Below are 13,555 nucleotides of genomic sequence, written 5' to 3'. Positions count from 1 at the left end.
TTAGCTGACTGCTCCTGAGGGGTCATCTCATCAGGACATAACCCCTATCACTGACAGACAAACCAGTTTGCACTGCAGCAAGGGACTCTTTCATTAAACCTCCATTCAGTCAGTACAGAAGGTGACTTAGCATTGAACTGTGGCTCCCTGCTTTACCAATGGGAAACCACATTTTAGAAGATTTAGATTCACATCACAGATAAACTGAACCTTTATAGAGAGTCAGTGTTTGCAGTTTAAACACAGAGAGCATTTTAAAGACAGTTCTTTAATGTTTACACACATGTACTACTTCTTTGATGTTTGTCGTGTCAGGACATTTCTGATATTGTCTCTGAAATTGTTGATGTGATTGCTACCAGTATTCTGTTTAGGTGATGACACAGTGTACTTCATTGTATGCACTGACTCTGAATATAGAAAAATGAGTTATTCTCCTCAGTGTTTGCCCTCATACAGTACATACTACTATATGCATACACAGATCAGCCACAAATTAAAACCAGTTACTGGTTTTAATATTGACTGTGAGTGATTGGTGGATTGTGTATGGTTTGAAGAACTGTTTCAGGAAAAAAAAGACATAGAAAGGACTGGCACTAAGATCACCTGGAAGTGTGTAAAAATACACAATATATATGCAATTAATGATTGTGTGGCCATTTGGAGGCAGCAGACACAACGGTCCCATTTAAATTGATACAGTGAAGCTGTTAACTAACATTTGTTGCCTGCTGCTGTCAGAAACAACACAGATGAGATTGGTGAGAGGAAGTCCATGTTTGTGGACCAAAAACCCAAAACAATTTATTGAAAGATGCAAAAATGCTTTGTGGAGATGAGAGTGCTGCAGAGTCAGCTGATGATTCTCTGTGGGTTTCCTTTCACATACAAGTAATCATGTGGTCCATTGTTCATATATAAAATAATGTAGTGAAATGTGCACATTTTGGAAATCTATCCCATTTACAGTGACAGTAACATAACAAACATGTTAATTAAGACAGAGAGAGATAATTATAATTATTACACCTAAAAAAGTGTGTACATGCAACAGTGCACAAGACTGAGGAGATGATGTTTAGCTTTGTTTTTTTTGTCATATTTCCTCAGTAATTTTGTCTGTTTGTCTGCCTGTCTATTGAGAGATGAAAGAGCTGTGATTAGGTCATAAATACTTTATCAAAGCTTTAATAGTGCACACATGCCACCCACACACTCACACAGACACACATGCACAGATGTGGCCTTTGATTGTGATGGCCTTTGTAGTTTTTCCCAGATTGACAGTAATTGAACCAATTCCAGCAACATTAAAGACATAAACCATCCAGTTGCAAGTGTTTTGAACTGACGTGACAGGACAAAGCAAACCAATCCAGTGACTCCAATATGAGATGACAGGACCTCCCGCTCCCCACCATCCCAAACCCCCATCCTAGAAATGTGCCACCCGTACATGTTTCCAAAGTGTCACTGAAATCATTTTGATCTGCCCCCTTCCTCTATGAATACTTAATGTCAGCACAGACATTCACAGAGCAGTCCTGCTGCTGAGTTTACTGTGAGCACACAGGTTTGTGTTCAGTGTTGTCCTACTCCTGTCTAGTAGCATGATGGACAAGTTTTGATTTAATCACATCCATCTTCATTTCATCTCGGCAGTAAAAACTAGTGCAGGTATCATTTCTAAGATGCTTCCTAACTGAAAGTGGCAGTTTTTATCAAAGTGTCAAGTTTGCAGAACCTCACCAGCTGAGTTATTAATTTATGAAAAACTGATCAGATGATAAAGAAGAGTAGCGGACACACTTACAGTGAACATTTTAAGTTAGATTCACCTCTGCAGGTTTGATGTTGAAGTTATGAAATGAATAGACTCATTATAATATTGATTTTATCCATTAAATGAACTCCGGTATCCTTAACATTTCTGTCCACTTAGTAATAGATTAGGTGGAAATTCTGTTCTTAAATTTCTGGGCAGTACATTTGTGAGTGTATCCTAAACTTTGGGACACATACCTATATGTTTGAAACTTTTCGTGTGTCATTTAATACAGTTTAGTCCCATGTTTCATTTGATGCTGTTTTGGTTAAGGTTAGGGTCAGGGTTGTGGGGAGGGATCTGGTTAGTCAGATCCGAAATGATGTGGCGTAAAATAACTTAAAGACTTAACTTAACTTAAAGAGATTGGTGTGTTATTTCTACACCATTTGGTGATACCAGTCTGAAGAATCAGCTTGAAAAAGTGCAGGTTTTTGTTTTTTACCCCCACACTCAGAGGATGACATTTTGGATACGGGGGGTATTTTCCATTTTCCACATCACAGGCTGCTCACCACACCCTTCACTCATTTGCCCATCTTTGCTGCTGTTCTTCTGTCTCACATTCATATTTTCTACACATTTCACCCAAATCTAATCATCAGAAATATTGTGTGTGACAGGCAGAAAAATAATTGTGCAAACAAATGAATGGATGTAGGGACCAACAAGAAAAACCCTTGAAGACAAAATACACGTTTTGGTATCTTTTGTACAGATACAGTAATTGTGTAATTCTCCACCAAGACTATGGCAATGAATGAATCATATCAGACCTGTAATCCCCATTATGAACCTGCTGCTAAGATTTTTTTCTTTATCATTTCCTGGCAAGCTCCTTTCATTCCATTTGGTGAAGTACAATACATTCACTCGAGATGGATAAAAAGTTGCCCCCCCCCCCACCAGCACTCACACACACAGAGACACACTATAACATCTCTCTCTGGCCTTCTCCCAAACTGGTCCCTCGTTACTGGCACTTCACCACAGTGTCACCTCATGTGAACTCATACTCCCAGCTGTGGAGAGCTCTCTTTATTAACAGGGAGGTTATAAATAAACAGGTTGACTGTAGGAGGCTCCTACCATCTCTCATCATGATAAGGAAACAGCCGTCACCATGGTTACTGATGGACGATATGTTTGCCCAGCTGTGGTGTTATATTTTGTGCTGTTTCTCTGGAAATACATAACATCCTACAAATTAAATTTTGAGCTCATCTTTAAAAAAAAATACACACACTAGTCTAGTAGTCTAAAGCCAGCTCAAAAAACGTTGTTAGGAAAATACTAGCAAAGTTCATGGTCTAAAATAATATTTGTAGAAACAGACATACAGTACATGTCATTTGTACAAAATGTTGTCCATTGTCCATCAGTTTCGACAACAGAGTGTTGTTTAGAGTATTGTAAGTTCAGCAGTGGTTCACATTTATTGTCAGGGAACTTTGCTGTCCCCTTCCAGTAGCTCTCTAGGGACTGGAACTGGACTGAGTTCATGAAGAGGTAGAAAGAAAAGAAGACGAAAAGAACGAAAGACCCAGGAAGAGTGGTTTGGGGTCAGGGAAGGACGATAGGAGGCCATGGGAGTCAGATGGAAACATATAGGAATTGATTTATAAAAGTCATTTTTATGTACCATTTCTGTAAAACACAGAGGCTCACTTATGCATTTGTGGTTTTGTGTGTGTGTGTGTGTGTGTGTTGATGTTTGTATTTGGGATGCAAAAGGCGTCCACCAGCCGGCTCTGCAGATGTGGATGTTCTGCTAGATTGATTCCCATCCCCTGAGAGAGTTGGTGTGTTTGTGTGTGTGTTTGAGTGTGTGTGACAGAGAGAGATCTATACCCAGCTGAGTGCCCCGGCACTGTTTGTTTAAATTCTCTCCTCACTTCATCACTGCCCCCTCCCTCTTCTGAAAACCATCCTTTCATTCGTTCTCTCTGCACAGCCATCCCCGTACCCCTGCTGTCGCTAATCAATGCTGCCTTTTCTTAATAAGATGAAAACAGTGGGGAACTCAAATACCTTTTTTCATACAGGAGACAGCTGTATGACATGAGCAAAAATATTATCTATAATATATTTTTAATATTACATGGTTTCACTCACAGTTTTGCCCTTGCAGTATTGGCAAGGTGCTAACACCAACTCAAGAGTCCTTGAATGGTGACACCCACAAATTAATCTATTGCAGCAGCCTCACATGAATGGGTTCAATGAACATTAAGTCCATTCATTTATTAGTCGACAGAAAATGAATCTTCAACTGTTGTGATTGTTTATTGTTTATTATTTAAAGCATTTTTCAATGAGTTGAAAAAACTTTCCAGCTCCTCAGATGCTGCTTTTCTGTTTTATATCACTATAAACGGAATATCTTTACGAGTGGGCTTCATACATGCATGTGCAACACACTTACAGTACAACACAACACCATGTACACAGTGTACGAAGTGTAACGTATTGCAATATTTCTCTAACATACTCATTTGTTATTTGTCACTGATAATAACAAAGAAATCTGTTTTACTCCCAGAACTTTTTTTGCCAGGTTTCTCACAAAAACTATGGGAACTGTTTGGAACCATCCGTGTGTTTCTGACAGTGACTTCATAAAAATCACATGACAGCACTTAACTGTTCTCCTGTCTTGATGTATTGTTATTCATGTGCAACATATTACCGTATTATATGATGAATCTGTTTCCTGCACTTTAATGTGTGTTTTATGGCACAGACGATGGATGTCTGTGAGAACAACTGAATGACAATGAAGTGTGTGTAATTGTGTGTGAGATGAAGGAAAAAATATTGTCTCAGTGTTTTTGTGTAATCACGTTTCCCTCCTTGACTTTGTGGTGAATAAGTTTAGTAAAAACCCTAATTTCCCACGAGGACTGACTCTAATGGTGTTTATTACGAGTGCAGATTCGAGTCAAATCATTTTGATGAGTTCCGGGGTCTGGTGTGAATATCAGCAGGATGGCGAACATCTGTCTGTGACTCACTTTAAATCTTACCCTGCTTCTTTGCATGCCTCTGTCTGCCTCTTCATCTGACAGTCTGAATACTAATATTGCTTACGTTACAATTATTATCTGCTATCTGCACTGGATAGAGGAATAACAGCACCTACTATTACATACACAAAAACCGCAGCTACCAACACACACACAAAAGCACTTGTTTACCAGCAACAGCTCAGTAATTGACACATCAAAGACAGTGGTTTTTTCTATTCTTTCTTTTTTTTAGCTTTCACTTTTTTGTTAACTTATTTTATGTTTTAGTGTATTTATCGCTGTTTTCCCTTTTATCATTTTTCTCTCTTTCTCTCTTTTTTCATCTACCTCTTCAGGCATTTTATTATTCAAACCATCTCTGCACCAACTTGAAAGAAACAAACCATTTCTCTCTCATTTGAAATTTCTCCTCTCCTCTCCTGTCTCGTGAAAGCTTTGTCTCTGTCACTGATATATTTCTGAAATGCGTCTCCTAAATCAAGCAGACCACCCCCATGCATTGTGGGAGGTTTATTCATGCAAGAGTTAAATTGTATCCACTGTTTAGATTTGTGATAAACCAACTTGTGCTATAGCTTTAGCTGTGACTTGTAGATTTAAGAGGTAAAATTCTTGACTCTCTGGTTATTTGTGTATATGTGTGTGTGTGTTAGTATCATGAAACTGGATATTTGATTATAAATTCACTACTTAATTTGTTCCAAAATAAAGTACATTTAATTCAATATCCATACAATGTGAAAATGATACAGGAAGTTCAGTATGTTTAAGAGATCACTGCACTTTGTAATACTTTCACACAGGGTTATCAAAATATAATTATTTTATCTGTCATCGCACTGATAGTGAGGTATATGGAAGAAATAAGGCCTGCCTGGAATATATGCATGTATGTGATTGACCACCACAGTGTTTGGCTGTATAAAGGTTGCACTCTATAGTGGCAAATGTTGAGCCAGGTTCAACTTTTCAGCCAGACAATCCTGTAGTTGTTTTCTCCTTTCTGCATTAGCATTTCCACTGTGCTGATGGACTTCCTCTGTTCAAGTGAATCAGATGTTGACCTGCTGGTTGCACCAGAGGAAAAAAGTAAGGCTTTCATCAAACTCAGTAAGCTCTTTTATGCACCATTTCATGGCAGTTCACCAAGTACTTGTTGATATTTTTGTCTGGACCAAAGTGGTGGACTAACTGACCAACATTGCCATCCTGAGAGCCATGAGACAAGTGTGACTAAGTGTTGCTACTTTTCAAACGTATCTTCATCCCTAATCTTATTTAGTTACGTTAGTGACTCAATGAATAATAGTAGATTATTATTATTATCATTTGCAGTATAGCAGCTCTAAAATGTTGCTAGCATTTTGAAATAAAAGCAGTCTTTAGTTTATGCCGTGTATGCTGTTTACATCGAGTTGGATGTACCCGTAACTATCTTAACTAAACAGCCATCGGCTTAACAGTTTACAGTGCTGTGATTTGTGATTTTTACTACTATACTATACTACTAATTTTACAACTCCTCCTCTGTCCTTAATCATCTCCTATCCTGTCCTGTATTTTCTGTCTTTTCCTATTTTTTATCCCCCCGTCATTCTTCTCTTATGCATGTGTAAGGTTTCAGTTCCAAAGGAATTACTGTGTGTGTTTTCTTAAGTGTTATCTTCTCCCATCTGTCTTCTGTGTAGTTTTTGAGGAATACTGTCTTCAAACATTTACTCTCAATTTTTCCACTTTCTCATTTTCGCAGACCCATGAGCAAACAAAAACATTTCACTCCCTCCGATAAAGATTGTACCTGATCACTAAAGATTTTGTTAACTCGGTTGATGAACTGTCTTCTGCTTCCAAAAAGCGTTTATTTTTCTTTTAAAGAAAGTATCTTCCTGACTCAAACATATCCAGGTGGTAACTGCATTTCTCTGCATTTCAGAGCATGTCATGTTTCAATCAAAGTGCCTTTGGGGCTTTTTTGCAGGTGCCAGAGATATGTAAAAATGTTCAGAACATATGATGAAAGGTATTGTTGTTGGGTCCCTGAAGCAATTTTACAAATGATCTCTCTCTCTCTCTCTCTTGTCTCCCCCTTTTTTTTGCCCTCTTTGTCTCCTTAAGGTGACATGTAATTGTTTCACCATCAGTGACGGAGAGCTGCAAGAGATTGGAGTTGGGCTGTATCCGAGGTAACACACACACACACAAAGGGCAATGTGTGAAGCATACACATCTAAAAAGCATCATTAATTTCAATCTAGCTCATAATCTTTGTTATATGGTGCCCCTGTCTCTCACTTGCACAATAAAAATGCCACTAAATGTAAATGTAGCTCTGCCAGATCACCGCATCACAGCCAACCCCACCCATCCTTTACCCACTCCTCTCGCTATTTTCCTGGCAGTTCTTTGAAGTACGAGAAAGAAGGGAGGAAGTGAATTTTTGTTTTGAGGCGAAAACTTGAAAATGAATGTTGGCAGAATATTATAACTCTGTGTGGGGAAGACAGGGAGGTGGGAGTTGTGGCGGGGGCGGAGGGCAGAATGCATGGAGAAACATGAGATTTGACTCCATCTGATTCTTGCATGCAGGAGTGAAACACACACACACACACACACACAGACAGAAGCAAGGTGTTATGTACTGTAATCCCGGTACTGAGTCCTGGGTGAATGGGGTGGGATTTAGCCTGTTGTTGCACATGTTGTTAGTGTTACTACACACATACAAACACTCACACTGCAGGTACAACAACAGGCCAAATCCCACCCCATGTTGTTAATGTTGCTACCCACTCGCACACACACACACACACACACAAACTGCAGGTATCCCAGCCAGTTTATCTGGCTGGTGCCGAGATGTCAGATGGTCACAGTGGCTTTAGCAAAGCCCAGCGGAACCATGTGTGTCCGTGTCAGTGTGTGAGTGCGATTTGTGTCGTAACTCATCCATAAATGATGGGCCCATTCGCAGGATGGTCCCCTGCCTATTCATATTTTGGGTTGCCTAGCAACCGTGGGTTGCTGAAAAGAGGGGGATTACTCTGGCGAGGCTACACCTCTGTTCACCCCATCAGTCTGTTCATTTTTTTCTCTCTGCTGTATGTCAAAAACTCTTTTTCTCATTTGCCGACTTTCTCATCCTCCCCTCTGTCTCTGCGAAGTTCATCCTTCTCTGTCTGTCTCTGTCTGCCTCCCATTCACTGCTAATTGGCATATTGAAAATACGGTGTAAAATCCTCTATCCTCTGAGCTCTTTATCAGGAGCAAAACAATTCACAGCTGGATTGATAACACACATATTTGTTCACTTGTAATCTACCTCAACTATGCATTTCATATCACCTCAGTGTTACTTAAATTAGTGTGTAACTGCAGCAAAATCCCCACACAGATACACTGAAATGAAAACAGGAAGAAGAGATTAGCTGACAATATGATAGAAAGCACACCAATCAAAGGTGTTAGTGCAAGAGCATCTGTCTGTCTCAGGTAAAATAGTTTTCTAAGTCTAAGCCCTACTGGAGACAATCTGGAGAGGATTTTTCACCACGAACGTGGCCACATTCAAAGATACTCAAATATTTCAGTCAAAAAATATTGGCATTATTATGTCATTGAAAGTTTTATACAACCAAGTGTTTTCTGTTTCTCTGGCTGATTAGACTTTAAACATGAACATCTTTATGCTTTCCATGAACCAGAAAAATATAGTTAAAACCTGTGAAATGACATGTGAAATTGTGTCACTTCAGTTTAATCAAGTCATCTTTTTACAGGTGATTTAGTTTGATGTAATTTCTGTATGCATCATGTAAAAACACTGCGCAATGTTCAAGTTTGGGTGTCTTCACAACAGTCTCTAACTGAGAAATAAAGATGCAAATGACAAGAAGAAAAAGAAGAAAGTACTGAGCCTTTTTTCTTATTAAATATCAATTAAATTTAAGCACAGTAGTCCTGTGCTGGCTGTACACTCACACCCATGTGATATTTCACTCTCCACTGTCCTACGTACAGCAACAGTTAGTATCAGTTAATGTGAGCAGATAGTGTTCGTGTGAGATGTGGTTTAGTTAATTAATCTAATTAGTATGCTAATGTCCCACTCTCCATCAGATAAAAACATCGTTTGGAGGACTTGATTTCTACTTGATATTCAACCTGCAACTTCTCCACTGTAGAACAAAGCCAGGGGGTTGCTGATGGTTTTACAAAGGCTCCACACACACACACACACACATACACACACACACAGACAGTCTTTATCTCTTGCACCCATTGTTTTGCTCTATGAATATGATAAATGACAGCAACATTAATGGAGGGGGTCATAAAAACAGACAAACCTCTTCAGTATTTTTTCTCAGCCATGTGTGCAGTGACAGTAAATGTCTTTTATCAGGTCAGGGAGGTTTTAAAAATACTTAAAAGAATAGATAAATAACAACATCACAGTTACAGTCTTTGCACGGAAACGATGCACAGCAAGAACAAAACGTCACATTATAAATAGTGCTGATTTGAAAATCAGCACTATTCAAAATAGTAACATGCTGTTAGTTTTTAAGGCTCTGTCTTTTTTTTCTTTTTTTTTTAATTGTGCAGTGTAGGCCACATATAAGCAAGTGCAATACAACAACACTGCACTGAATATTAAAGATTATCATGTTTGTTTTTTTCTTAAAACTGTTTTAAAGACACGTTTCAACTTTCTGATAATTTTAGAGGCTTCTCCTGGTGATACCGAATAAGTTTGCGTGTGGATGAGTGGGAGGATGGGTCTATCTATTATAAATATGGAAAATGAGTCAAAAGCCTTTGTTGTGACAGAAGTGGAGTACCCATTGTTTCCCAATTTATTTGTGTGTGTGAGAGAGAGTGAGGCTGAAAGACCGACAGAAAGAAATGAAGAGTGACATTTGTTATGACAGAAGCAGAGTTTGTCACCCTGTGCAGGGAATTACCGTTATTTTACCATCATAAATCAGGAGAAATCAGATCTGCGAGTAATTAACAAATCAGCACACTAATGTTTAGCTCATCTTTTGGCTGATAGAGAGATAAGGATTATGTATATGTGTAACTTTTTGCCTGAGTGTGTGGTTGATCTGAGCTCTCAGTCTTAATTTACATGTGCAGTAATCACATTATGACCAGTTACATTGCCAGATTGATATTTAACCCCCTAAGAGCACCTTTATACACAGGGTACCAAAACATTTGGCATCGCTCGGCTGTCACACAACACTAGCTAATAGATCTGTAGTAATCTCAAGGGAGATGTGTTACTCATCATGTGTTTTTTCTCTCATGAATATGTTGGTACAAATTACCACTTCAGTCAACAGAAACCCCAAAACAGTTGGACGTGGCAGGATGAAGCTCTTCATGTATTTTCCAAACACCAAGTTTAAATTTGTCTCAGCGTTTATCATGTTCTCTCTGTCTTATTTAGCATGCTGCAGATGTGCTGTGATGCAGAGAAAACACACTAATAGATGAGAAGTGCTGATGTGTTTGTGTGTTTTTTTTCTTTCTTAAGCAAAAGAGCTGCCAGTTGGCGTGTTTTAAGGAGACATAAACATACACAGATTTGCCAGGAAGAATTTGTAGAATTCATTTCAAGTTAAACATTTAATCACAGATACATTTTTCTCCCTCCTTCTTCTCCTCCCACTCCTTATTCTCTTTTCTGCCCCCCACCCCCCAATCCATTCCATCTCTCCACCTTCTTGACTTTGCTTCATTCATCTTCCCTCTTCACTCCTCTATCTCTTCCCCTCTCTTTCTCTTTTACCTTCACTACTCCACGTCCTCCCTCCCTCTGGCGCTCTCTCTCTCCCTCCCTCCTGCCCCTCATCATCTTGTTTGCTCTCTCCCAGTCTATCTCTGTTAAACCATGACTGCAGGCCAAACTGTGTGATGGTGTTTGAGGGAACAAAACTACAGCTCAGAGCTGTTCGAGATATCAACCCTGAAGAGGAGGTATGAACAAGAAGAAAAAAAAAAATACTCACACTGCATCTTCACAACATTAACAACATGAAGTGTAACTGTTTTTATTGACTGTGATGTTGCCTCTGGTTTTATGCCCATTTTCTTTATGCGCAGTATTTATTGAATGTTTTTTTAATTTGCTGTTGTTATTGATGGAGCAGCCAGTGCCTAAGGCCGTTTAATGATACATCTGAAACTAAAAACTATATATATTATATTCCCTGTACATTGTAGTTATTGTCTGAATTTTATTGTACAAGTAATAATAAATGTTGATGGATGTCTAATGAACTTAATGCTGTTAAAGAATTATTGAAAAGTATATATCATATATATAAGTGAAATATTACTTCAACATAAACATGATGACACCTTCTAACTTGGCAGTGTTTTCTCCAATTTTCCATACTATATAATCCCTCCTGACTATATGTAATGAGATGCATCCATGCCATCTGGACTAAGACACACACACACACACACACACACACACACACGCACATTCTTACATTATCTCTTTTCTCGGATTTCAATTTACACATATTTAACTCCAGATATCTAGCTGCATTGAACTGCAGTTAACCATGTTCCATAGCATAGCAAATATTGAAAACTAATATATCAAAATAAAATATAAACAAAGTCCATATCAAACTAAACTATTGTCTCTGTGTCCAGCTCACTATAAGTTACATTGAGACGTTGTCCCTAACTGAAGATCGACGGAGACAGCTGGAGGACCAGTACCATTTCATGTGCCACTGCCAGCACTGTGACTCCCAAGACAAAGTAACACACACACACAGACACACACACACATTGTTCTATATTCACAAAAATCTGACTAATTCACTTGCCATGTTTACATACACAAGTATTCAAAATCATACCCAATCTTTTTCTCTTCAGGCTGCTGTTGGATAAATTTGTGATTTCCATTGTGCAAATATTGCCATGAAACCCTGTGTTGATTTGTTGTTTTTATTGTAGCTGGACACAGCACAGCATGTACAAAGATATTTATCCAGAGAGCATTTGTCAGTAATAAAACAATAGAACTGACACAGCGGTGTGTCTTATGATACCAGTGTAGAAACATCTGCAAGATGTTCTGTAAAGCAATTGGATTGCAGTGTGTCATTGGTGTGTTGCAATATGAAAAACTCCAGTAAAACCCCCAGAAAGTGGTTTAAAATCTTAGTCCTGTGATTAAGGTAGAAGACGACCTCACATATCACTGCCTCATTCTCATGATGACTAACACACTCACACACTTGGTAGTTTCATCTGTATGATCTAACCCAAACCAAACCTCACCCAAATTTCTTAATATTTGAAATATGTAAAAGCTGTTTGCTCAAAACTTGTGGACCAGAAGTTCAAAAACGCACACATGCTCTCTCTCTTTTTCTCTCTCTCTCTCTCTCTCTCTCTCTCTCTCTCTTTCTTTCTCTCTCTCTCTCTCTCTCTCTCTCAAACACACACACACCTCCGCCATGCCACTGTTGGCTTAGACAGTTTACTGGTGCATAACGTGTTACAGTGTGCACTTTACTGTCCTCTCCTCCTTTTCTGTCTTATCTCCTGCTGTTCTCCTCTTCCTCTCTGTCACTCTGTCATGCTCCACCTCTTCTCTCCCCCTTCCCTCTAACTCTCTCTTTCCTTCCCCCTCTCCTTCTCTGACCACCTACTGAAAAATGAGAAAAATCATCTTGTCTTTCAGCTGCAGTTTTCTTTTCCATCCATCTTAGTCCACTCCATCTTTCTGTTTCAGTTTCTCACTGTCTCCCTCTCAGTCTGTACATTTTCATTTCTCTCTCTTTCTCTTTTCTCTTCATTTCACCCCCTAGTTTGGTTTTCCTTATGCTGCATATGGCACTTTTAACACTCTTACTCTACCGCAATATAACAGTGTGTGTGTCATGAGGTAAGAGAACACTCAGTTTATTCTTTGGGACAATAGCATTCATTTTATTCAACCCACCTTTGTTCTGTACACAACACACACGTACAGACACAGACACCCTCTGTCATTCTCTCTCTTTAATCTTCAGATGATGATGGCAGGCTGCTGGGCTGTGACCCAAAGTTGTCATGGCGACAGATGACCGTTGACATCAAACCTGGGAGATATTTGTGTGTTTTTTTTCCACTGTCAAGATCCATGTGTGTGTTTTGTGTGTGTTCAGATGCACAAAAAACAAGAAAAATACTTTTATATTAAATACTTCATATTTAGTTTCATTTTTAAAGTTAATTCTGGTTTAAACTTAAACCAGACAATGTTTGCTAACCAGAGTAGAATTCAGATGAAGCCATAATTTCTCTTCTTTAAACTTTGCTTCTTGAGGTTAATCTGGTGCTGAAACACTTGCAGAATTGTTGCAATGCAGACTTTTTTTTTAACACTCTGGTATTTGCAATAGCATTTTCATAAACTCGTTCTGTTTTCAGTGTCCACTCCATCTGTGTAAACCTGCAGACAGGCCAAATATGTACATGAGAGTGTTTGTTTTAGGAATCAATGTCTACTTTGTCTATTTTCCTCTCTGTCCAGGATGAACTCATGCTGTCTGGTGATGAAGCATCATGGAGCCTGTTGAAGGAGGCTCTACCCAGACTGGAAGGACAGAAAGCAGAGTCTGGTATCCTTTATCTCTACAACCAACAGACAGTTAGCATTGTGGGATGATGAATACAT

The 13,555-nt window shown here is 38.9% G+C and overlaps 1 protein-coding gene across 3 annotated transcripts in view; it reads left to right on the top strand.

Moving 5' to 3' along the window:
• Positions 1–13,555, top strand: part of smyd3 (SET and MYND domain containing 3) — an 81,606-nt gene that overhangs the window by 48,321 nt on the left and 19,730 nt on the right. For all 3 annotated transcript variants that reach the window (XM_018666736.2, XM_018666738.2, XM_018666737.2), the window contains 4 exons: positions 6,973–7,040; positions 10,740–10,842; positions 11,533–11,643; positions 13,412–13,499. In XM_018666736.2, coding sequence (XP_018522252.1) covers positions 6,973–7,040; positions 10,740–10,842; positions 11,533–11,643; positions 13,412–13,499 — 370 coding nt within the window. The remainder of the gene's footprint in view (positions 1–6,972; positions 7,041–10,739; positions 10,843–11,532; positions 11,644–13,411; positions 13,500–13,555) is intronic.

This window comes from Lates calcarifer, linkage group LG2, assembly GCF_001640805.2.
Source record: "Lates calcarifer isolate ASB-BC8 linkage group LG2, TLL_Latcal_v3, whole genome shotgun sequence".
Taxonomy (NCBI): domain Eukaryota; kingdom Metazoa; phylum Chordata; class Actinopteri; family Centropomidae; genus Lates; species Lates calcarifer.
The sequence above is the reverse complement of the archived record's forward strand: the minus strand, read 5'-3'. Positions and strand labels throughout refer to the sequence as shown.